The sequence below is a fragment of the Carettochelys insculpta genome, chromosome 6 (genome assembly GCF_033958435.1).
Source record: "Carettochelys insculpta isolate YL-2023 chromosome 6, ASM3395843v1, whole genome shotgun sequence".
Lineage (NCBI taxonomy): Eukaryota > Metazoa > Chordata > Testudines > Carettochelyidae > Carettochelys > Carettochelys insculpta.
Window position 1 is genome coordinate 106,031,571 of NC_134142.1, and position 26,364 is coordinate 106,057,934.

At 49.2% G+C, this 26,364-nt stretch overlaps 1 protein-coding gene across 1 annotated transcript in view; it reads right to left on the minus strand.

Moving 5' to 3' along the window:
• The window catches only part of USH1C (USH1 protein network component harmonin), a 109,880-nt gene that overhangs the window by 64,993 nt on the left and 18,523 nt on the right, over positions 1-26,364 (minus strand). Inside the window, exons 5-8 of the mRNA XM_074999043.1 lie at positions 5,837-5,945; positions 5,699-5,723; positions 4,830-4,887; positions 1,141-1,244 (exon numbers count right to left, since the gene is read on the minus strand). Of these exons, the coding sequence (XP_074855144.1) occupies positions 1,141-1,244; positions 4,830-4,887; positions 5,699-5,723; positions 5,837-5,945 (296 nt within the window). The remainder of the gene's footprint in view (positions 1-1,140; positions 1,245-4,829; positions 4,888-5,698; positions 5,724-5,836; positions 5,946-26,364) is intronic.

A 26,364-nucleotide genomic window follows, 5' to 3' on the forward strand; every position in this document is an offset into this window, starting at 1 on the left:
AGATAGAATGCACATTGCATAGAAATGGCATTTTATCTTATAGTGCTGGCTAACCAAAGAGACAGAGACTATCTCAATAAAGTTTAGTATAAGACATAAAGGGACAGATTTACAGAAGGTATTTAGATGCAGACAGGCACCTCGTGGGAATTTCAAAAGTGCCTCAGGTATGTGCCTAACCCACATTCAAAGTCAATAGACCTTAGGGAGGTCTAGTAAGTTATTGTGCCTTTGTAAATTCCATTACTGTGTAGCTGTATCTTAGGGCACCTACATTTCCTTTGTAATTTGGCCCAGAGCTCATATGGCAGGAGGCATGTACCTTCATAAAGTTAAAAACAGATAAATAAAAAGAGTGTAAAGATTTTTTCTAAGCAATAAAAAGTACAATTACCAAAAAACATGACTATATATTTTCCACCTACATTCCTCCAATGTCTGTTACAGGTTTGATCTCTCTAATCCAGGACTCTCTGGTCTTAGTTCAGAAACTCAGGAAGAGGGTGCAACTGGGCCCAATTTGAATAGCAGTGCAATCCTGTGCATCAGGACAAGGTAATCAGTGGGCACTCAGGCACCTATGAAAATTCCGTTAGGTGCCTATCATTTTCTTTAGGTGTGTAAATACCCTTTAATAAATCTGGTCCTTGGACATCTAAATAATTTAGTTGCTTCAGAAATGTAGACTTAAAATCCTAAGTCACTTAGGTGCTTTTTGAAATTTTACCTTTCGGGACATAAATTGTCAACAACAATAATTGTTTCCTGATTTATAACTAACTAAAAGAAAAGAAAGTTCCTATACCATGTCCTAGGTGTCTTAATCAATAAGCTGATCATATTTTCCATTTTGAACATGGTTAAACACAGATCAACAATTGTTCTTCTATAGTGACTTAAAGATGCACCTAACTAAAGGTGCAAAATTTGGCAAGCAGACGTTTATGCTGGAATAATACATATTTAAATAGCACATTGTGCAAAGGTATACCCACGTCTTTGTCAAACTCTTAGTTTGTGCGAGTATTTTGTTGATACTACACATACGGGGGTATAAACAAAGCCTGTTTTTTCTTTCTCACTCCACAAACTGTTACTGTTTCTTGCAAACCATATTAAATGAAACTCTCATCTACACACCTGCATCCCATGCCCTTTGATCCAATCAAACTAATGAAGACTTTCTTCTCTTTATTGTCCCTTCCTCCAGATGAAGCAAGCCCAGCCACACTGCCTTTTCCCTCCTATAGCAAAAGAAAGATATGGAAAAAGACAACAGGTGAAATCCTGGCTTTACTGAAGACAGTAGTAAAGTTTCCACTGAGCTTGGAGGTGAGCACATTCACCCCACACTGTGAGATGGCAGCCGGGACATGCAGATGCCACTCTGAATTGTGGGGGATTTTGCCTGCCCCCTCATGTCCTGGCTGATGAAAACCTACATCAGCCAGCTGTACCCCAGCTGGGAACTTTTTAATTCCCACTTCAACTGGGCCAGGATGCAGGCCGGGCGTGCCTTCAGCTGACTCAAGGCACACTTCAGGTACCTGCTCACCTGCCTGAATGTGGGGGAGCACAACATCCACCAGGTTGTGGTGGTTTGTTGTGCTCTGCTCAACATTGTGTAGGGGAAGTGGGAGACCTTCCTCTTGGGGTGGGCTGCAGATCCACGGGGCCCTGAGGAAGAGCTTCTCCCACAGCCCCCAGTAACCCTCCCCAGGGCACCCCCACCAGGGGCCTAGGGCCCACAGCCCTACTCTGTCCCCACCATGACTCCTCCCTTTGCCCCTTCACCCCTCCTTGACCCCTGCACAATAACCACAGACATGGGTGCGGTGAACAAATAAGCGACTTTTACTCAAAACAAAAGAAAATGTGTGTAAATACAGTGCCATTCAAAACTATTTACAGGGAAGCGGGGCTTGGGACAGGAAGTGAGGGCCTCAGAACTTGAATGAGGGGGCTTGGGAAAGTGGGTGGGGGATTCAGAACATGGAGGTGGTGAGTGTTTGCGAACCTGAGTGGGAGCGGGACCCCTAGTGGTGTCAGGCTCAGGATCCCCTCCCGCCATTGGTTCAGGGCTCCCATCGGGGCTGGTCTGGGGCCAGGACCATGGGGAGGTCTGGGTGGGCAGGGAGGCCTGGGGGATGGGAGGGACAGCCATGACCATCACCCATGGGAGTAGTTGGGGGTCCAGGATGCCCTGTGGGAGGGCCGCTGGGTGCAGGGCAGTGGGTGCAGGGGCCGTGGGCCACTACATACCACCCATTGCTAGTGATGGCATCAAAGCAGGACATGAGCTGGTTCCAGGCCTGCAACCAGCATTCCATGTTGGCCCCAAGCTGGTGCTCCACTGCCCCCTGTATGGCCCACAGGACAGTGTTGTGGTCCCACTGGAGGTCCTCATACACCCTCCAATGGCCCCTCCAGCTGTGGGCTCCAACTGGTCATGAGGTGGGGGTGACTTGGCTCTTGGATGGTGCAGGCCCAGCTGTAACCAGCACAAAGAGGAGAGATGGTGAGTCATTTATGCAACACAGCCCCTAAGCCCCTGCCCTTCACCATGAGCAGAAACCCATATCCCTTGGGCCAGGGGATGGGCATGTCCTGGGAGCAAAGCCATGTGTGGCCTGCACAGCAGGCCCTGCCACATGGGGGCTCTGTAGTGCCTCTGGCACTAGGCTGACCGCAGCACCCCACCCCCAAGCAACAGGCTAGCAGGCAAGCAGGGGGTGGCCGACTAAAGAGGGGTCCCTTCATGGGTGACGGCTGAGTTAGAAGCAGCCTGGCCCTTCCCAGGATGACTCACACACCTGAGGCTCACTGTGGTGCCCAAGAGTGCGGGCCTGCCTTGAGTGTAACATGTGCCTTGTGGCTAACCCACTTCCAGCTGTGGCAGGTGCTGGGAGGGCCCTCCCCAGGGCATGGGTCATCCAGCCTCCTGTGGGGCTGGCAGCAGGAAACCGTCCACGCTGGGGGCTGTCTACTGGATCCAGGCGGTGCATACTCCCACTGCATGTGGTTCCATGTGCTGGGATCACAGTGTGATGTCCTGCCGGGTCTGGCCAAGTGATGCTCGCAGCATCCTCCATTTGCCCCCACCCTCTATATCCTGAGGTGTCTTAACAAGTGGGGTACTCACTGGAGGGACTGTTGCCCAGCTCCGAGAATGCCTGGGAGGTGGCCTGGCTGCAAGGGACTGGGTCCAACACCAGCACTGGGCTGCTGGCCTCCAAGTCAGGCTCTGTCACTGGTGTGGCTTGTGGCTGGCATGGCTCCTCCTGCAGAGACTCCTGCTGTGGTGGGCGGGAGGCCTTGAGCACCATATCGATGCTGCAGCACAGTGGGGAAATGTGCCCCCCCACGAGGATGCTGTGGAGCTCCCAGTAACTGGGTCAGGTGGCTGGTCCTACCCCGGAGCTTCAGACAGTGTCCCGGGCGTGGACATAGCCTTGGTGAAGCTCCTTTACTTTGGCCCAGACCTGCTCCATGTTGTGGTGGAGGTGGCCCTGGTTGGCCAGGGTAGTGGCCATTATGGTGTAAATCTCTGCATTTCTGCAGTGGGCCTTTGGGTCCTGCAGACATTCCTCCTCTGCCCACAAATCCAGGAGGGGGCATGGCATTTGGACCTCTGGGATGGGTCTTGGGTTCCCTCAGGCTGTTCCTCTGCAGGTCCTAGAGGGGTCTTGGGGGGCCTCTGCCATCGCTGCTTACTGCGCACATTCAACTGTGAGGGCATAGGACACAGCAGGTGGTAGCTCTGATGCTCGCATGCTCCCAGCTTCCTGCTGTGGGACATCCTGGGCTCTCTGCGGCTTTAAGAATGGCCAGAGGGAAGAACCATAGAGCGCTGCTTGCTGTGGACTGGGTGTCCACTGGGGCACCTGTCCAACACCCCGGAGGCCTTTACTGTCAACAGACGGGCCCCCTGGAACATTCAGATCGGTATTTTATCAAAAGACCTCTGTTGACAGCAGCATTCTTCCTTGTGACAAGTGGGGTACAGATGTTGACGAAAGTGCTGTGTTCTGTCGACTTAGTGTCGACAGAACGTGCTTTGTAACCTGGACACTCCATGGCTTTTGTCAAAAAAATGGCCATTTTGTCAACAAAATCTTGTAATATAGACATAGCCTAACATCTGGCCAGGGTATGTCAAATAACTAAATAATTACCTCTTGCAAAATAAAGCACTGGTTTGCTGAACCACCAAACTCCATAGCAGTTATTGTTTTATTTACACTGGTAGAAACAGAATGTTTTTAAATCACACAATTTTCTGTATTACTGCTTCTAGAACTGTTTATTTTCATATATCTCTGCTAAACTTCAGTAGTCTACTTCCCACTTGGTTATCACCAGAGCAACAGAACAAAAAATATACAAACATACAATTTTTTTGAGGAGTAACTAGTGATACTGAGGGTTCAATTTGAGTGCCCAAAGGGGCTGACTTTCAAAAAGGTTGAAGATCTGCCTTCAAAAAAAAAAAAAAGCAGGCCCCTTTAAAAGTTCATTCAATTTGTGATTTTAATGGTCAATACCACAAGTTACGTCCTAAATGCCATTTAACTATGTGTTTTAACTATCAGGCTCATCCAACTTCCACTGAAGTTAATGGAAGATTCTTCTAATGACATCAGAATGAGGGGGATAAGGCCACATTTAAGCACAGTGGCAGGACATTAACAGTTGTTTGATACAGATTTCACTGAACAGGTTTTTGTACCATTAAAAATAAATACAATCACTTAAAAGGTAAGTACAGGAAGCCAAGCAAATTAAAAATCATGACGTGTTCCCAGAGGGCAAAATATTCAGTGTCTTACCCCAGAATCCGACACAAATTGATCCACAAATTGCCACTTAAGAGGCTCATCTGGAGAGCTAAAAGATAAACAAGTAAATAAAACTAAATCCCAAATGGTTAAATATGATGAGGAAAATGTTTTAAAAATTATGATTACATTTAACATGGCCTCAACCCAGCCTTTTATTTTGCATTTAATCAAAAATATAAGTGCTAATGATAAAGATGTTGTTTTTATAGTCAAGTATCTAGATGTCTAAGGAACATCAGTTTATACCAGTAAAGATGGAAGTGAAGCTGGTTAAAAAAAACTCTTTACGTAATTTAACAAACTTTTGGAAAAATTATTGGCTTTTGGAAACATTTTTAGAAAGTCAAAAATCTCTGCCAGTTGGACAGTGAATCAACAGTTATCCCAAAAAATCTAAAGGGTGTTTTTTTTATAAATCGAAACATTTGTTATTTTCTCACATGAAATTCAAATTTTCTACAGAGGTCATCAGAGACTAACCACAGTTTTCAAAACTTCAGTTAGCTTTAGACAAAGGCTTCTAAAAACAAACCCTGAAAGTTAAAAGGATGCCAGGACCCTGGAGTATTCTGCCAAGTGAATTTGGTGATGAAATCTGTCTGAGTTCCAGAATGATTTCACTGATAATGTAGAAAGATAAGCCTGCTTATTTAAAACAGGAATCTCATGAATCAAATGAGGCAGTCTCATGTCAAACTAGCCAAGATGTATCACTTCAGTCACTGGTAAAGTTGGCCATTTGCAACTTTGAAGGAATATGAATGGTTGATAAGAGACTGCAGAGCAAATGCAGAGGAAACGAACAACCTAAATTGCATGTTCAATATGAATTTATGAAAGGGACTCGTTGTGTTTACCTTTTGACAGGTATCATGCCGACATCTGCAAAAGAAAAATGTCAAGTAAATCTTCCTGAGGATCATGAATTAGCTAGGTGGCATTCTCTTAATCAGTGTGGGAATTGTAGCAACCCATGTGAATTTTATATTACTTACGTCTTACTTTTATGGAGACTGTTTTCTTGGTGCGGATGAGATTGATTACTTCCTCATGAGTGCATGAAGAGATGGAGTATCCATTTATTCGAACTATCTCATCTCCAACCTTAGAAATAAGAAACAGAAGGAAAATCTGTTCATCCCAAATTCATATTTGCTTTTCTCCTGTTTTCAAAGGTTGATTATAAATATCTGCTCTTCTTTTGATGGTTAGCAACTAAACTTCATCAACTAAACTTGAACTGGGTTTGATTACACATCTGAGAACAATGCATTCTTCAGTGGACTGGAACCTGGTTTTGAACAGAATACCTTCTTATCAGTTATGGTTGTTACGCAGTGCTTATTAATGTAAAGAGCCCACTGCACCATAGGTGCAAACACATTTGCTTCTGAGGCCATCTGTATTAGTCAAGGAAATCACACTGAAAGAGAAGTTACTCACCGTAGTAATGGTGGTTCTTCGAGATGTGTCCCCGTGGGTGCTCCACAATAGGTGTCGGGCTTGCCCGGCGCCGCAGATCGGATCTTCCAAGCAGTCTCTGCCGGACCGCGCATGCGCCGGCGCGCGCCGCTCCCTTGCGCGCTCCTGGCCATGTGCGCGATCCGGTCCCCGCCAGTTCCTTGACCAACCGCCTCGGGTGCCCCTGCAAAACACTAACAGAGATCCAAAGCGGGGAGGATGGGCGGGTAGTGGAGCACCCACGGGGACACATCTCGAAGAACCACCGTTACTACGGTGAGTAACTTCTCTTTCTTCTTCGAGTGTCCCCGTGGGTGCTCCACAATAGGTGACTACCCAGCAGTAACCCAAGATAGGAGGTGGGTAATCGCATTATGTGCAGCTTGTCCCCGAGAGGACCGCTGCAGAGAGACGGGTATCCTCTTGGAATACCCTGTGAAGGGCGTAATGTTTGGCGAAGGTGTCGTAGGATGACCAGGTCGCCGCTCTGCAAATGTCTTTTAACGCAACGCCCTTGAAAAAGGCTGTTGATGCCGCCACCGCCCTAGTGGAATGAGCCCTGGGAGTGGCCGATAAAGGAGTCTTTTTGAGCTCGTAACACATTTTTATGCAGGATACAATGTGCTTTGAGATTCTCTGCGAGGAGAGACCTTCTCCTTTCGATTTGGGAGCGAGGGAGACTAGGAGTCTATCCGTTTTCCGGAAGGACTTGGTCCTGTCTACGTAGAAGGCTAGCGCCCTCCTCACGTCCAGGAGATGTAGGCGCGCCTCTTCGTTGGAGTTATGAGGCTTTGGATAAAACGAGGGTAGAACAATAGGTTCGTTAATGTGAAACTCCGAAGAAACTTTGGGAACAAAGGCTGGATGCAGCCGTATGGTTACCGCCTCCTTGGAAAAAACAGTGCAGGGTGGCGTTGTTATGACTGCCGCGAGCTCGCTCACCCTACGAGCTGATGTAATTGCAAGAAGAAAGGTCGTCTTTATTGTAAGGAGGCGGAGGGGAACCGTGGCCAAGGGCTCGAACGGTGGTCCCATTAGCGTGGTAAGCACCAGGTCCAAGTTCCACGAAGGTGGAATAGGTTTCCGAGGGGGGTACAGGTTTACCAGCCCTTTGAGGAACCTGGTAACCATAGGGTGGGCGAACACCGTGTGCCCTTCCTCCTCATGTCCGAACGCCGAGATGGCGGCAAGGTGGACCTTCAACGAGGATAGCGAGAGTCCTCCTCTCTTGAGGTCCAGTAAATACTCTAGTATTGTAGGAATAGGCACCAAAAGGGGGGCCAGCTGTTTGGTAGAACACCAAGCCGTGAAGCGAGTCCATTTTTGCTTGTAGGTCTTCCTGGTGGAAGTCCTCCTGCTACTTTCTAGGACTTGCTGTACTTCCACTGTGCATGTGCTCTCTAGGGAGCTGAGCCATGGATTAACCACGCTTGCAGTCGCAGGCTTTGGGGGTGCGGGTGCACTATGGACCCCTGGGCTTGCGTGAGCAGATCCGGCGCCACCGGAAGAGGCATCGGTGGACGGTCCGACATGCGCAGGAGTACGGGGAACCATTGTTGTCGATCCCACGCTGGGACTATCAGGATCATCCGGGCCCTTTCCCTCCTGGCTTTCTGCAAGACTTTGTGGATCAGCACTGTGGGAGGAAACGCATAAAGCAGGGGGCCCCTCCACGGGATCGCGAACGCGTCCCCCAGGGATGCCCATCCCAGTCCTGCCCTGGAGCAGAATCGTGGGCACTTCTTGTTGTGCTGAGTGGCAAACAGGTCTATTTGGGGAAAACCCCATGCGTGGAAAATCGGCCGTAGCAGATCGGGACGGATCTGTCACTCGTGTGTGAGTGCAAAACGCCTGCTCAGCTGGTCTGCCTTCACATTGTGCGCACCCGGCAAGTATGAGGCTTTCAAGATTATATTGTTGGCGATGCACCAGTTCCATAAGCGGATTGCTTCCGCGCATAAGGCACGGGATCGAGCTCCTCCTTGCCTGTTTATATAAAACATGGTGGAGGTATTGTCTGTACTGATCCCGACGACTTTGCCTTGTATGTGGTCTCGAAAGTGTCTGCAGGCGTTGAACACTGCTCTGAGCTCCAGTATATTTATGTGTAGTGACTGTTCCGTGGGTGACCGCAGTCCTTGAGTCACCTCTTCGCCCATGTGCGCTCCCCACCCTATGAGGGAGGCATCTGTAGTGAGAAAAACCAATATTTGCGGCTGGTGGAAGGGTACCCCTGTTAGCAGGTTCCTGGGGTTTACCCACCATTGTAGGGATTTGCGCACCCCGGCTGTGGGCGACACCACCCTGTGAATGGTGTGTACTGCCGGTTTGTATACACTCGCCAGCCAGTGCTGCATACTGCGCATGTGTAACCTGGCGTTCTGTACTACGAACGTCGCCGCTGCCATGTGGCCCAGCAGCTGCAAGCACGTCAAGACCGGCACCGTAGGGCTGAAGGTGATGACCTGCACAAGGGAACCGATGGCCCGAAAGCGAGCCTCTGGTAGATATACTCTCGCTGTAACCGAGTTTATGCGAGCCCCTATGAACTCTATGTCCTGTGTGGGGTCTATTTTTGATTTTGCCAGATTGATAACCAGGCCGAGTGAAGAGAATGTGTTTGCTGTGACGCGTATCATGCGCAGAACCTCCCACTTCGAGGCCCCTTTGAGCAGGCAGTCGTCCAGATACGGGAAAATAAATACCCCCTGTCTGTGCAGGTAGGCTGACACCACTGCCAAGGTCTTGGTGAAGACTCTGGGGGCCGAGGAGAGGCCAAACGGTAGGACCTTGTATTGGAAGTGTTCGTTGCCTACCATGAACCGGAGGAATCGCCGGTGAGCCGGATGGATAGTTATGTGGAAGTACGCGTCTTGTAAATCGAGGGCTGCGAACCAGTCTCCATCGTCCAGTGCTGTAAGGATGGAGGCGATTGTGGTCATCTGAAAATGTTGCTTGCGCAGGTACCTGTTGAGGCCGCGAAGGTCTAAGATGGGCCTCCAGCCTCCTGTCTTTTTCTCCGTGAGGAAGTACCTGGAGTAGAACCCTTTCCCTTGCAGTTGCTCCGGCACTCTTTCCACTGCCCCTATGAGCATGAGATGGTCCACCTCCTGCCTGAGCCTCGCTACATGGGAGGCCTCCTGGAGGTGGGGCTTGGGTGGAGGTCATGACGGTGGGAGCGACTGGAAGGGGATGGCGTACCCCGTGGCTATGATCTCCAGCACCCATTTGTCTGTGGTGATCCTTTGCCACTGGTCGTAGAATGGTCGGAGGCGATGGTGGAATAGTCGCTTCGGATGACCTTGTGCAATGGTAGTGATGGCGCAGCCCTGGATCTGTATGTCAAACTTGTGGCCTTTGGCCCCGCCCCGAGGACGCACGGCTCTGTTGTGAACGTCGCCTGGGAGTTCTGTACTGCTGGTGCTGTTGATGTCGCCCTTGCTCGTAACCCCTGTGGTACTGGGGGCGCTGTTGCTGGTACTGGTACCGTCTTTGTTGAGGGTAGTACCTTTTCTTTGTGTATGGAGGCGTGTAAATCCCCAGGGTCCTGAGTGTGGCTCTTGAATCTTTACTGGAATGAAGGACCGAGTCAGTTGATTCAGCAAACAGCTTCTGTGAGTCGAAGGGAAGGCCTTAAGCACCGGCTTTTTGTCCTCTGGAAGCGAGTCCATGAGGGAGGTTAACCTGGAATAGTTGTCGAAATTATGGTTCGCTAAGTGCGCTGCGTAATTTGCCATTCGCAACGTTAAAGTGGAGGAGGAGTAGACCTTTCTGCCGAACAGCTCTAGCTTCTTGGCATCTTTGTCTGTTCCCCCTGTCCTGAATTGAGATGTCTTTGATCTTTGTTGCGACGACTCCACCACCAAGGAATTTGGCTGTGGGTAGCTGAACAGGAACTCCATGCCCTTCGCCGGCACGAAGTATTTCTTATCCGCTCTCTTTTGGACAGGCGGAATAGTCGCAGGGGTCTGCCATATCGTAGTGGCGGACTCTAAGATCGCTTCATCAAGCGGTATTGCTACTCTGGAGGAGGCCGGAGGTCTCAAATTTTTGAGGAGCTTATGGTGTTTCTCTTGCACCTCTGCTGTCTGGATGCCTTGCGTGAAGGCCACCCTCTTAAACAGCTCTTGAAACTGTTTGAGATCGTCCGGAGGATGGACGTCCCCCGGGGCCGTAGCCTCGTCCGGGGAGGAGAGCGAGGAACCGCTGGGGTACGTCTCTCTGGACCCTTCCGGTTCCTGCTGGTGATGGTACACCCTCTCACTAGAGGTTTGCGAGGGAAAATCTCGGGGTTCCATAACCAGTCCCCCCTGAGATGCTTGAGTCTCTATCCCCAGTCGCAATTGCCCTCGGGGGTACGAGATCGTCTGTGGGGATCTTTCCCTAGTAGATTGCCGATGGTTTCTATGCCCCACGTGGTAGGGGCGACCATGGCAGTATAGGCACTGTTCTTGGGAAGGTGACCTAGACCACTCCCTTGGTGCATACCCTCTGCGTCTGGGGGAGGGAGATCGTCGAGACACTGGAGAGAGCGATTTTGCATAATAGTCCAGCGGTTCAAACCCCAGGAAGGGTGAAGGTGGTCCCAGCCAGGGTGAGGCTGGTTGCAAAAATGGAGAAGGGGGCTCCGGGTAGGCTAGGGGGGACCCCTGCCTTCTGGTTGGAGTCTGCAACATAAGTGGAGGGCTGTGAGAAAGCAACTCCACAGCCCTGTCGGGAGAGGGGCTGCAATGCCTCCTCTTGTGTGCAGCCTTCCCCCTCCCTGGAGGAGGTAACTCCGCCCCCTGACGCACAGGGGATCCCGGCCCCGTCCGCACCGTGCTCGGCACGCTCGAAGGCGGTGCCGCACGTGCGGTGTCCTTCGGTGGCTGCAGGCTGCGTGCCTGCGCGCTCTGCACCGCCGGTTCCCCGGGGGTCGGTGCCGCTGGTACCGGCGCTTGTTTAGCCGCCGCCCTGCCTGCGGTGCGGGGCGGCTGGCTGATTATCAGAGGCTGAGCCGCTTCCACGTGGCTCTCCGTGCCGCCGCCGATCAGCTGTTGCTGCGGCTGGGGGCTGCTCACTCCTCCCGTCCCGCTCGCTGTTGCTGCCGGCAGGGATCGGGCTGGGGAGGCTTTCCTCCGTTTTTGCGCTGATGGGGTGAGGGAGGCAGCTTTCCTTTTATGGGCCCCGGAGGGTCCCTCCTGCTGCGGCCGCTCCGGCACGTCTGGCTGGAGGGCCTTATCAAAAAGCAGCATTTTAAGCCGCATCTCCCTGTCTCTCCTTGCTCTGGCTGTTAATTTAGCACAGAAGGAGCATTCCTGTGCAACATGGGACTCCCCAAGGCACCTTATGCATAGACTGTGCCCATCGGACGCTGGCATCGCCTCTCGGCAGGACTCACATTTTTTAAATCCTGAAGAGGACATTGTTGGTGAGTCTTTCAGTTGTTAAACGGGTACTTAGCACCTTCTCTGTGCTGTTTTCCCCTTCCGATGGCCTGCCGCAGCAGGAGGGCTGATGGCCCTATGCTCCTGGCCTCCGGCGCTTGTTACTGGGACTGGATTGAAGCTGTCCCGCTTGTAGTTTGTTTGTTGCTTTTGTTTTTTTGTTTTGTTTTTTTTTTTGCAAAAACAACAACCGGCTAACTTGCAGTAGCCTAAGTACTTGAAAAACTTTAAAGAAAAACAGTTAAAGTCATTGAATACGCTACTTGGCCTTAGCCTAGTTCGGATTCCATCTGCAGCCGACGGCAGTTAAGAGGAACTGGCGGGGACCAGATTGCGCACATGGCCAGGAGCGCGCAAGGGAGCGGCGCGCGCCGGCGCATGCGCGGTCCGGCAGAAACTGCTTGGAAGATCCGATCTGCGGCGTCGGGCAAGCCCGACACCTATTGTGGAGCACCCACGGGGACACTCGAAGAAGAAACACCATTAGATTATACACGTACTCATGGCTACCAGCACAGCAAACTCCTCTTTCTGGTTTTATTTTTGTTAAGGAGATGGGAGTTCAGCCTTCTTAGTCTCTCACAGGCTGTATTGTCTCATTTGCCAAAGAGCACGGAAAGAAGCAAAGAAACAAAAAATTTAACTAAACATGGTAAAAATCAATAAGGGAAGTTATTGCAAACTACAAGGCTTACTGCCTTCTGCTGCCTAAGGCTGCACAGGCACCTATGTGCAAATAATGTATATTTGGGGCTTATGGTAAACTGGAAGATGACCAGCCAGAGAGCAGCTATTCTATATAGCATTCTCCACTGGCTAACCCTGAGTTATGTCTAAGAAAAACTCAGTTGAACTTGGTGTTATTCTTAATAACACTAATTCCAGCTCTGCATTTTACCCCATTAGGGCTGTGTCTACACTAGGCCAAAACTTCAACATGGCCATGCAAATGGCCACTTCAAAGTTTACTAATGAAGCGCTGAAATACATATTCAGCGCCTCATTAGAATGCCAGCAGCCGCGGCACTTCGAAATTGATGCGGCTCGTCCAGACGGGGCTCCTTTTTGAAAGGACCCCAGCAACTTCGAAATCCTCTTATTCCTATCTGCTGTTAGGAATAAGGGGATTTCGAAGTTGCCGGGGTCCTTTCCAAAAGGAGCCCCGTCTGGATGAGCCGCGTGGTGGTGAGCCGTGTCAATTTTGAAGTGCCGCGGCATTCTAATGAGGCGCTGAATACGTATTTCAGCGCTTCATTAGTAAACTTTGAAATGGCCATTTGCACGGCCATTTCGAAGTTTTGGACTAGTGTAGACACAGCCTAGGAGATAGGATTTCACCCAAGAGTTCTGAAGGAATTCAAATATGAATTTGCAGAATTATTGTAGTAACTATAGTCTGTAACCTATCGTCTAAATTAGCATCTGTATCAAATCACTGGAAGATAACAAATATGACACCAATTTTAAAAAAGGTTCCAGAAGTAATCCTGGCAGTTACAATCTGCTGAGCCTGGCTTCAGTACTGGTAAAACTGGTGGAAAAGAGAAGTTACTCACCGTAGTAACGATGGTTCTTCGAGATGTGTCCCCGTGGGTGCTCCACAATAGGTGTCGGGCTCGCCCCGGCGCTGCAGGTCAGATCTTTCCAGCAGTTTCTGCCAGACCGCGCATGCGCCAGTGCGCGCCACTCCCTTGCACGCTCTTGGCCGCATGCGCGGTCCGGTCCCCGCCAGTTCCTTGACCAACCGCCTCGGATGCTCCTGAAAAATACTAAACAGAGATCTGAAGCGGGGAGGATGGGCGGGTGGTGGAGCACCCACGGGGACACATCTCGAAGAACCATCATTACTACAGTGAGTAACTTCTCTTTCTTCCTCGAGTGTCCCCGTGGGTGCTCCACGATAGGTGACTACCCAGCAGTAACCCAAGATAGGAGGTGGGTAATCTGTTTATGTGCAGCTTGTCCCCGAGAGGACCGCTGTCGAGAGACGGGTATCCTCTTGGAATACCCTGTGAAGGGCATAATGCTTGGCGAAGGTGTCATAGGATGACCAGGTCACCGCTCTGCAAACGTCTTTTAGCGCAATGCCCTTGAAAAAGGCTGTTGATGCCGCCACCGCCCTAGTGGAGTGAGCCCTAGGCGGGGCCAGTAAAGGAGTCTTTCTAAGTTTGTAGCACATTTTTATGCAGGATACGATGTGCTTCGAGAGTCTCTGCGAAGAGAGACCTTCTCCTTTTGATTTGGGAGCGAGAGAGACTAGGAGTCTATCCGTTTTCTGGAAGGACTTAGTCCTGTCTATACAGAAAGCGAGCGCCCTCCTCATGTCCAGGAGGTGTAGGCGCGCCTCTTTGTTGGAGTTATGAGGCTTTGGATAAACGAGGGTAAAACTATAGGTTCGTTAATATGAAACTCTGAAGAAACTTTGGGAACAAAGGCTGGATGCAGCCGTAAGGTAACTGCCTCCTTGCAAATTACTGTGCAGGGTGGCGTTGCCATAACTGCTGCAAGCTCGCTCACCCTGTGAGCTGACGTGATTGCAAGAAGGAAGGTCGTCTTTATCGTAAGGAGACGGAGTGAAACCGTGGCTAAGGGTTCAAACGGTGGTCCCGTTAGCGCATTAAGCACCAGGTCCAAGCTCCACGAAGATGGAAGCGGTTTCCGAGGGGGGTATATGTTTACCAGCCCTTTGAGGAACCTGGTAACCATGGGATGGGCAAACACCGTGTACCCTTCCTCTTCATGTCTGAAAGCCGATATAGCGGCAAGGTGGACCTTCAACGAGGATAGGGAGAGTCCACCTCTCTTGAGGTCCAGTAAATACTCTAGTATTACAGGTATAGGCGCAGCAAGGGGGGCTAATTGCTTGGTAGAACACCATGCAGTGAATCGAGTCCATTTTTGCATATAGGGCTTCCTAGTGGAAGTCTTCCTGCTACTTTCTAGGACTTGTTGCACTCCCTCCGTACATGTGCTCTCTAGGGAGCTGAGCCATGGATTAACCATGCTTACAGTCGCAGGCCTCGGAGGTGTGGATGCACTATGGACCCCTGGGCTTGTGTGAGCAGATCCAGCGCCACCGGGAGGGGCATCGGTGGACGGTCCAACATGCGCAGGAGTAAGGGGAACCATTGCTGTCAATCCCACCTTGGGACTACTAGGATCAGTCGGGCTTTCTCTCTCCTGGCTTTCTGCAAGACTTTGTGGATAAGCACTGTGGGAGTAAAGGCATAGAGCAGGGGGCCCCTCCACGAGATTGCGAATGCATCCCCCAGGGACCCCCGTCCCAGTCCTGCCCTGGAGCAGTACTGTGGGCACTTCTTGTTGTGTTGAGTGGCAAACGGGTCTATCTGGGGAAAGCCCCATGTGTGAAAAATCGGTCGTAGCAGATCGGAACGGATCTGCCACTCGTGTGTGAGTGCGAAGCGCCTGCTCAGCTGGTCTGCCTTCACATTGTGAGCGCCTGGTAAATACGAGGCTTTCAAGGTTATATTGTTGGTGATGCACCAGTTCCACAATCGGACTGCTTCCGCACATAAGGCACGGGACCAAGCTCCTCCTTGCCGATTTATATAAAACATGGTGGAGGTATTGTCTGTACTGATCCCGACTACTTGCCTTGTATATGGTCTCGAAAGTGTTTGCAGGCATTGAACACTGCTCTGAGCTCCAGTATATTTATGTGCAGTGACTGTTCCGTGGAGGACCACAGTCTTTGCGTCACCTTTTAGCCCATGTGTGCTCCCCACCCTATGTGGGAGGCGTCGGTAGTGAGAAAAACAGATATTTGTGGTTGGTGAAAGGGCACCCCTGTTAGCATGTTCTTGGGGTTCACCCACCATTGCAGGGATCTGCGCACCTCTGTTGTGGGCGACACCACCCTGTGGACGGTGTGTGCTGCCGGTTTGTAGATGCTCGCCAGCCAGTGCTGCATGCTGTGCATATGCAATTGGGCGTTCTGTACCACAAACGTTGCTGCTGCCATGTGGCCCAGCAGCTGTAAGCACGTCAGAACCGGCACCGTAGGGCTGAAGGTGATGACTTGCACGAGGGAACCAATGGCGCGAAAGCGGGCATCTGGTAGATAAACTCTTGCTGTGATGGAATTTATACGTGCCCCTATGAACTCTATGTCCTGTGCGGGGTCTATCTTTGATTTTGCCAGATTGATGACCAGGCCCAGCGAAGAGAACGTGTCTGCTGTGATGCATATCATACGAAGTACCTCCTCCTTCGAGACCCCTTTCAGTAGGCAGTCGTGTTTTTTTTTTTTTCTCCAGATATGGGAATATAAACACCCCCTGTCTGTGCAGGTAGGCTGACACCACTGCCAAGGTCTTGGTGAAGACTCTGGGGGCCGAGGAGAGGCCGAATGGCAGAACCTTGTACTGAAAATGTTCTTTGCCTACCATAAACCGGAGAAAACGCCTGTGAGCCAGGTGAATAGTTATGTGGAAATACGCGTCTTGTAAGTCGAGGGCTGCGAACCAATCTCCATCGTCCAGTGCCGTAAGTACAGAGGCGACTGTGATCATCCGAAAGCATTGCTTGCGCAAGTACCGGTTGAGGCCTCGAAGATCTAGGATAGGCCTCCAGCCTCCTGTCTTTTTCTCTGTGAGGAAGTATCTTGAGTAGAACCCTTTCCCTCGGAGTTGCTCCAGCACTCTTTCCACTGCCCCTATAAGCATAAGATGGCCTACCTCCTGCTTGAGCCTCGCTTCGTGGGAGGCGTCCTTTAGGTGGGGTCTGGGTGGAGGTCGTGGCGGTGGGAGCAACTGGAAGGGAATCGCGTAACCCGTGGCTATGATCTCCAGTACCCATTTGTCTGTGGTGATCTTTTGCCACTGGTTGTAGAATGGTCGGAGGCAATGGTGGAATAGTAGCTTCGGATGACATTGTGCGATGGTAGTGATAGTGCAGCCCTCGATCTGTGTGTCAAACTTGTGGCCTTTGGCCCTGCCCCGAGGACGCACGGCTCTGTTGAGAACGTCACCTGGGAGTTCTGTACTGTTGGTGCTGTTGATGTCGCCCTTGCTTGTAGCCCCTGTGGTACTGGGGACGCTGTGGTTGATACTGCAAACAGCTTCTGCGTGTCAAAGGGGAGATCAACAATCTTCGCCTGTAGATCCCTCGGGATACCCGATGTCTGGAGCCAGGACTCCCTGCTCATGACCACTGCCGTAGCTGTTGAGCATGCTGCCGTATCTGCTACGTCTAGGGTGATCTGAACTCCAGTCCTCGAGGCTGCGTAGCCTTCCTGCACGATGGCCTTGAGCACCGGCTTCATGTCCTCTGGAAGCGAGTCCATGAGGGAAGTCAGCCTGGAGTAGTTGTTGAAATTATGGTTCGCTAGATGCGCTGCGTAATTCGCCATTCTCAACAGAAGGGTAGAGGAGGAGTAGACCTTTCTGCTGAACAACTCTAGTTTCTTGGCATCTTGTCCGTTCCCCCTGTCTTGTACTGAGAAGTTTTCGACCTCTGTTGAGACGATTCCACCACCAGAGAATTTGGTTGCCGGTGGCTGAACAGGAACTCCATGCCCTTCGCCGGGACGAAGTACTTCTTATCCGCTCTCTTGTTTATAGGCGGAGTGGACGCAGGGGTCTGCCATATTGTGGTGGCGGACTCCATGATTGCTTCATCAGCAGAATAGCTATTTTGGAAGAGGCTGGAGGTCTCAGGTTTTTAAGGAGCTTATGGTGTTTCTCCTGCACCTCTGCTGTTTGGATGCCTTGCGTGAAGGCCACCCTTTTAAACAGCTCTTGGAACTGTCTGAGATCGTCCGGAGGATGGACGTCCCCTGGGGCCGTGGCCTCGTCAGGGGAAGATAGCAAGGAACCGCTAGGGTAAGCCTCTCTGGACCCCTCTGGGTCCTGTTGACGGTGATACATCCTCTCACTAGATACTTGCGAGGGAAAATCTCGGGGTTCCAGAATCAACTCCCCCTGAGATATCTGCGTTTCCGTCCCTGTCCGCAATTGCCCTCGGGGATATTGAACCGTCTGGGGGGATCTGTCCCTGGGACTATGCCTATGGTGTCTATGCCCCGCATGATAGGGGCGACCATGGCAACACGGGCACTGTTCCGGAGATGGAGACCTGGACCACTCTGGAGGCGCATACCCCCTGCGTCTGGGGGAGCGAGATCGTCTGGGTGATTGAGATAATGGAGAGACTGATTTGTGGCAGTACTCCAGGGGTTCAAAGCCCAGGAAGGGCGGTGGTGGTCCAAGCCATGGTGATGCTGGCTGTAGGAATGGGGATGGGGGCTCAGGGTATACTGGAGGTGAACTCTGCCGCCTCGTTGGAGTCTGCAGCATAAGTGGAGGGCTTAGAGCGAGGGCTTAGAGCCTGTCTGGAGAAGGGCTGCGGTGCTGGGTTTTCTGTGCTGCCTTTCCCCTCCCCTGTGGGGCTGGCTCCGCCCCTTTCCGCGTCGGGGATCTCGGCCCCGCTGTCTGCGCCACGCTCGGCACGCTCCGCTGCGGTGCCGTGCGGGTGGTCTCCCACGGTGCCTGCAGGCCGTGTGCCTGTGAGCTCTGCACCGCCAGTTCCCCGGGGGTCGGTGCCACTAGCTGCGGTGCCGCCGGTTCCGGCGCTTGCCCAGCCGCCGCCCTGCCCACGGTGTGGGGCGGCTGTTTGATTATCGGAGGCTCAGCCTCTGCCACGTGCGTCTCCGCGCCGCCGCCGCTCAGCTGTGACTGCGGCTGGGGGCTATGCGCTCCACCCGTGCCGCTCGCTGTGGCTGCCGGCAGGGATCAGGTTGGTGAAAGCTTCCTCCGTTTTTGCGCTGATGGGGTTAGGGAAGCAGCTTTCCTTTTATGGGCCCCTGCAGGTCCCTGCTGCTGAGGTCGCTCCGGTGCGTCTGGCTGGAGGGCCTTGTCAAAGAGCAGCATTTTCAGCCACATCTCTCTGTCCTTCCTTGCTCTGGCTGTGAGCTTTGCGCAGAAAGAGCATTTCTGTGCCCATCGGAGGCCGGCATCGCTTTGCGGCATGATTCACACTTTTTGAATCCTGAAGAGGACATTGTGGTGAGTCTTTGAGTTGTTAATAGGGTACTTAGCACCTTCTCTGTGCCTGTTCCCCTCTCGGACTCAGCCTGCCACGGCAGGAGGCCTAATGGCCTTACGTCCCCGGGCCTCTGCTGCTCCGCTCGCTACTAAGGCTGAAAAACTTTACTTTTTACTCTCATTTCTTTTCTTTTCTTTTTTTTTTTGAAAACAATAACAAGCTAACTTAAGCTAAAGACTGAAAAAGAAGCTCTAAACACTTTAAAAACATTAAATACGCTAACTCTGGCCGTAGCCTGAGCGGATTCCGTCTGCAGCTGATGGCAGTTAAAGAGGAACTGGCGGGGACTGGATCGCGCACGCGGCCGGGAGCGTGCAAGGGAGCGGCGCGCGCCGGCGCATGCGCGGTCCGGCAGAAACTGCTGAAAAGATCTGACCTGCGGCGCCGGGGCGAGCCCGACACCTATCGTGGAGCACCCACGGGGACACTCGAGGAAGAACTATAATTAAGAACAATGGTGTCAGACATATAGATGAACATAATTTGGTGCAGCGGGAGAGTTAACATGGCTTTTGTAAATGGAAATCATGCCTCACCAATCTACTAGAATTTTTGAGGAGTCAACAAGCATGTGGACTAAGTAGATCTTGTGGACATAGTGTACTTAGACTTCAGAAAGCCTTTGACAAGGTCCCTCACCAAATGCTGTTAAGAGAAAAAAGTAAGCTGTCATGGGATAAGAGAGAAGGAAGGACTTTGCATGGAAGATCAGAAAAAATGGGTAGGTATAAATGGTCAGTTTTCAGAATGAAGAGCGATAAATAGTTGTGTCCCCTGGAGGCCTGTTCTAGGACCAGTCCTTTCAACATGTTCATAAATGATCAGCAGTAAGAGGTAATCAGTCACATGGAAGGTTAAAGAGGCTATCTTGGAGTAGACTGGCATAAGCTCAGAGACATTCCAGCAGCAATTCCAGTGGGAGTGATACCCACTCAAAAGTGGCACCCCAGAAACTGAAGGGACCATTGCTGGAGGTGGCTTGAGGCTGAGAAGCTGACTGGGATCCAGTGGCAGAGGCTGTGAACCTCAAGCAATTTCTCCATATCCTCCCCTGCATCTGCCAAGCCTGGGAGAAGCACACCATACAAACTCATTTGCAAAGGCAGTCTCTCTCATGGAGGACTATCTGGCTGTGGAAGACCCAGAGAGACAGTGTGCAGGAGGAAGAACCACCATGATACTGACCATAAGGCATGGGTAAGATCCTGAGATGGGGCCCCTGGAGCAGGGAGGGCCTGAGATCCCCTAGCCTCTTCCCAAACCCTGCCCCATGGGGTCTGCCCTGTGACAGGGGCCTTGTTATACTAACTCTGGCTACTACCTTATGTTGCCCTGGAAAAGTGGGGAAACTTGGAACAAACCACCCCCCCCACAGCCAGTAAATGTACTGAAGGTTAAAACTACAAAAGCGTTCAAAAACAACTAAATAGTCATGGAGGACAGGTCCATCAATGGCCCTTGGTCAGGATGGGCAGGAGTAGTGTGCCTCGCCTCTTTTTCAGGTGCTGGGAATTGGGAACAGAGAATGGATCACTTGAGGATTACCTATTGTGTTCATTCTCTCTGGGGCACCTGGCATTGGTCACTGTCAGAAGACAGAATACTAGGCTAGATGGACATTTGGTCTGCCACAGTATGGCTGTCCTTATGACCTTAGAACATAAACATAATAGCATAAACTAAGTCTGACAGAGTGAGCATAACTGCCTCAATCTTCTCATGATTTCTCTTAACACTAATTAGATGATACCAGAAAAACATGAAAAAGACAATTTCACACATCAAAGTATGCGATTCCTGAGGGAAATAAAGATGTTTTCACACACACAATGGAACAAATCTTGTACATGAAAAACTATTAACTTGATTAGTAACAGAGAGGAAGCCGTACTAGTCTATACACTAACAAAACAAAAAGCAGTCAAGTAGCACTTTAAAGACTAGCAAAATAGTTTATTAGGTGAGCTTTCGTGGGACAGACCCACTTCTTCAGACCATATCCAGACCAGAACAGACTCAATATTTACGGCACAGAGAACCAAAAACAGTAAGCAAGGAGGACAAATCAGTACAATTCTGTGGTGACCTTGAAGCCTTCTTTCGCCGCCTCCATCTAAAGGAATTTTTCCAGCACACCTACGAACAACAGTCTGACTCTCTCAACCCCTCCACCAAAAACAAAAGAAGAAGAACTCTATGTGGACTCCCCCTGAGGGTCGTAGTGAAAGTCTGGACTTCTATCTACAGTGCTTCCGCAACTGTGCTCAGGCTGACAGTATACACAAACAATGCCAAATGAGACACAATCTCAACTACGCTGAACACCATGCTGTCCAGAGTCTCAAAAATAACCCAGACATCATAATTAAACCAGCTGACAAAGGGGGTGCTGTTGTCGTCCTGAATAAGTCAGTCTATGAACAGGAGGCAGCCAGACAACTCTCCAACACCACATTTTACAGACCTCTTTCTGCTGATCCCACTTTGGAATTCCAAAGGAAATTACAACAACTACTGAAGGAACTCCCTGCTGCTACTCGGGACCTCGTTCACTCAGACACACCATCTGAGCCGCAGCCTGGATTATTCTATTTACTTCCCAAAATCCACAAACCTGGAAACCCTGGACGCCCTATCATTTCAGGTATTGACACCCTTACCACCGGACTATCCAGTTACGTGGACTCCCTCCTCAAACCCTATGCCACCAACGCTCCCAGCTATATCCGAGATACCACCGACTTCCTGAGGAAATTACAAAACATCGGAAATGTTCCTGATAACGTCATCCTTGCCACAATGGATGTAGAGGCTCTGGATGTGCCAACAATGCCCAGATGCTTTGTATATTGGACAGATTTCTAACTCCCTTAGACAAAGGGTCAATGGGCACAAAACAGACATCAAAACACTCCAGATCCACAAACCAGTGAGTCAACATTTTAATGGAATGGGGCATTCTGTCAATGACCTACAGGTATATGTGTTACTGAAGAAGAATTATTGCACCATTCTGGAAAGGGAAACAGCCGAGCTGGCTTTTATATTCAAATTCGGCACATTAACACATGGTTTAAACCAGGACGGGAACTTTCTGAGTCACTATAGTGGCTCGTCTCCATACTTGGCTTAATCTAATTCTTGACCTTCCCCCCACCCCTCCACCCTCTGATTTGCTCACCTTGATTATCTTTTTCTGATATGTCCTCCTTGCTTACTGTTTTTGGTTCTCTGTGCCTTAAATATTGAGTCTGGTCTGGTCTGGCTATGGTCTGAAGAAGTGGGTCTGTCCCACAAAAGCTCCCCTAATAAACCATTTTGCTAGTCTTTGAAGTGCTGCTTGACTGCTTTTTGTTTTATTAACTTGATGCGCTTGCTCCACCTACTGGGCAAACAAAATCCTTATCTATGGGAAGACAAGGTGAAATTTTCAAAAGGATTTGTGCTGGGCTTAATGTTGCTTTCCATGATGCCTGTGGGAGTTTTCCTATGGGCAATAACTGGAGCAGAGGCAGAGCTAGGTAATCACTCAGTGCTTTGGAAATCCCATACGCAGCCAAATAAATTAAAACAGTTAAAATGTCCAGTCTGGCAACCTGATTTTTTGCAGGATTACACATTACATGGTTCCCACTACTGTTTATTTCACCTGTTCATAAATAACCTGATCCAGATCATCTGAGCCACATGAGCACTGTGGACTGCCCCAGTAGCATGCATGGCTAAGGAATGCATCCTTGCATACAGAGCTAAGGAGGCCATGTACGCTAAGAGGCATCCTGCACAGCTGCAAGGCTAGAAAGGCCAGGCCAGGAAGAGGATGATTCTTATCCTCCTTCAAGTCTCAGAAATAAGTCTGAAGATGCCTTGACCTCTGGGAGCTCCTTCACTCAGGAAAATAAAGTAGGCAGCTGCTGGGGAAGTAGTGGCTTGAATTAGCTCTGGCGGCATAATTGCAATGGAGTTGCAAAGGGCTCAGAGAACATGTAAAGGTACAGGGCTTCCGACAGAGGGAGCCAGACTCGTGTAAAACCTCCAGAGTCTGTGCAAATCCTTTGGGAAGAGGTCAGAGGAATCTGCAGGGCATCATTACTTGTTTTAGGCAGGTGAGACAAGTGAATGACTCCTGTCCCCAGCAGAATAATTCAAGGAGGAAAACAGTAACAGGATCTTTGCAAAGTTTTCACCCATCTCATTCCTCCCTGTGCATAACCATTTAGTTCATAAATATGGACTTTGGTGTCCACTTTATTTCATCAATAAATATGGACTTTAAATATGTCATTTGGTCTTTTAGGACTTTTGTTTTTCTTCTATGTCTAATGTATACAAAACAAACACATTCCGTTTAGAATAAGTTATTTTTCCATTGGGTTAAATGGACTCTTGGCGATCAAGAGAAATCAGTCCAGAAGTTCAAAAATTTGAGGCCTAGTACTACACAAAATATCTTACACCCTTCTGACCCTCGAAAGATGCAAAATAACTATAGTTCACAGATTCACAGAAATCCAAAGTGCTTGCAGAAAATATCCATCTAATGTGATGGAATGCAATGCCACACCGAAAAGCTCAATTTTTTGTGGTAGCACACCACGGAGGCTCTTTGAGTTAGGTCTGGTCAACACAGACATTTTGAATGGGTAAAAATTATTGTCAGTTAAGGGTGATTAAAAAAAAAACAAAACCATAGTTATACTAATATAAAGGCACCTTACACTGGCACAGCTTACTCCCCTTCTGGTATGGTGATAATCAATGGCAGAGTAACTGCTTCTGCACCTGGGAAACTTCTTTTATGACACCAGTATCATTAAAGCAGTGTACCTTCTGTGTGGAGACAACCCCTTAGAGAATTTACCATAATTTCTCCCAGACCAGGGAAGCTCAATACCATAGATAAAAAGAAAACGGGAGGAAACTGATGACTAGGTTGATGCAACTTTCCTATGCAGCCACGTAATCACTTAAAAAAAAAAAGCTAAATTAAACATCTGCCTCCCTCAGCACAGGTATGGAAGGCCTCTTGTGGCTGATGTTTTGCTGTCTTTTTAACCTTAACTTTTATTCCTCAAATATTTTATTGCTTACTTCACATTTTAGATTTTCATCTCTTTCACTGCTCTTCCTTGCTGAGCTACAGAACTGAATTGAACAAAGGAACAACCCAAGACCAGCCCATCACCAGCCTGGAAGCATTGTCTGACACGGTGCTCTCAACAGACCCCTCCCACTTCAGGTACTACTGGTGTGTCAAACCGTTGAGAACACTTCTGTTTTGTTTTTCTCCCATTTAACTGCCATCCATGGTAAAGCTTGGTAGGAGTCATCTTCCCTGTCCCTGCTTTTTCAGATCTCCGGGCTTCTCACACAATGCACAATGTGGGGGGTGTTCTTACGGTACAGGGTGTTGGGCAATAACTGGGGCCTCCTAGCCAAACCAGGGCAATCCTCAAACTCCTTTAATCTGTGTTAGGGACCACCTTGGCCCCCAGCTGCTCGTAGACCAAGAGAGGTGCAAAGGTGATGTAAACTCACTTCTTCTTGAACCCTCTGTTGTGCTCAACTCAAGAAGACAGAGAACCTGACCAAGCTGTGCTTCAACCCTGATTTACAAGGACCAATTGTAAGGGAGAAAGTAAGTCACTTTACATGAATAATCTGTCCTTTGCATCTGTCATCAGACCTGAACAAAAAACTGCAGTCCCAATTTTGATGATGGTTTTTGTGACAGAGCAGCGGTTTGAAGCCACAGCTCGTGGCCTGCAGGTTGATAAAGGGACTTCAAACTGGAATCACCAACTCTTTTTCACACAGACCACAAAACCCCCATCAAACTGCAACAATTTTCAGTCACCAGTGGCTGGGGTGAAATCAAAATCAGTGACCTCAAGACTGAAGTCTTCATTATCCCATTACAAATCTCCTGAGTCAACAAGACCTCAGTTTAATTGATTCATGATCTCACGGCCTGCTAAAACCAACCAATGAGCCCAATCCCCCTAAAAACCTAATAAGGCAGGTCTTTTCACTCAGTTTGAAGTAACAGCTTTGAAAGATATGTTTCAGGAATCCATATTTTGGTACTAACTAATTATCGTACATATTTAACCACTTATTAGTTAACATATCAAAATTTTTTCAGTCAATGGATCGTTGCTTACATTAGAGCTGGAATCAAGCCATTTTCTCAACAGCGTGTGCGTAGCAGTTCTAATGCATAACACTCGTTAGATAATCTGCTCCTGTGAAATCTAATTTTGCATTAGGATATGCACAGGTATATAGTGGCCTTTTTCTGGTGTAGTGGTTATGGCCTGGAAAAAGAATGAATGGCCAGACATTGTTGTGCTTTGGCTGTTAGATCACTGAAAATCTGCAAATCAAGTGTGGATGTCTTTTTAAAAATATATGCACTACTTCCTTCAGAAGTTACTGGGCTCAGTGTAGAAGTGACAAATAAATGCCTCTCCAGTCTGGCTCTCTCTGGTCCAACAACATCCAGGGTCCAGCATGATTTTAGTTAGTCAGATGGCCACTCATCATGAGTGTCGACAAGTTTCCTGCAATCCCATAATGTTTGTTTACAGCCACCAATCTTAGCTATCGGTGTTTTCTGCTGATATTTAGCCCTAATTTAGAGGTGAGCAAACTTTTTACATCAGGATCTGCTTTTTGTCCCTGTAGTTAGCAGCCACACCTCCTCCCCTCCCTCGCCCATCTAATGCAATTCAAACTGATGGTAAATTCGGTTATGTTCGTAAGAAAGAAAAAAAAAAACAACTTTCCACGTGTGAAAGAAGATAAGTACAGTAAACTCTTTCCTATCTGGCAGCCCCAGCACCAGGAAGTTACCACATATTCAAATATTCTTGATAACAGGGAATTATACCTCGCAATGCATAACACTAAAGAAAAACAAGATTAGATATTAAGAAACAAACAACAATGTATGCAGAGTAGTTGATTTACCAACAACAGTAGTATTGTACCCTGTAAACGTATACCATATTTGCTGTATCTATTTGTATTTACTTTCACTATACTGCACTTATGGAAAACCTAACTAAGATATACTTAGGGTTAAAATGCCAGTTATTTAAGAGTTCTGTGTGATAGAATGCCGGATATGAGCATACAGGTTCAACCATCAGCCCACATTCATCCTTTCAAAAAATACTTTAGATATTTTTCTCTGAGGGGGTCTTGCACTGGCTCAGTTTTCAGACATGATGTTTCTCAACATTAAGAATAACAGTCATGCTTTGTTGTGTTGGATATGAAAGCATTTGTATGTAAAAATTTACTTAACTGGTATATAAATGTGAATGCATGCACATAAAACAGTAACATATTTCAACGTTTTAATGAGATGGATGAGCCTGAGACCCAGTAGCCGATTGTGCTGAGCCCCATTTATAAAATTTCGTGTCCCTCAAGGGGACCCACACCCCACTTTGCTCACCCCTGCTTTAATTTACCCATAAAAAGTCTTTAAGAGACGAGTAAGCAGTGGAGGCATTGGTAATGCTGCTAGACAGTATTGACTTCCCATGGTTTAGCAAATTCTC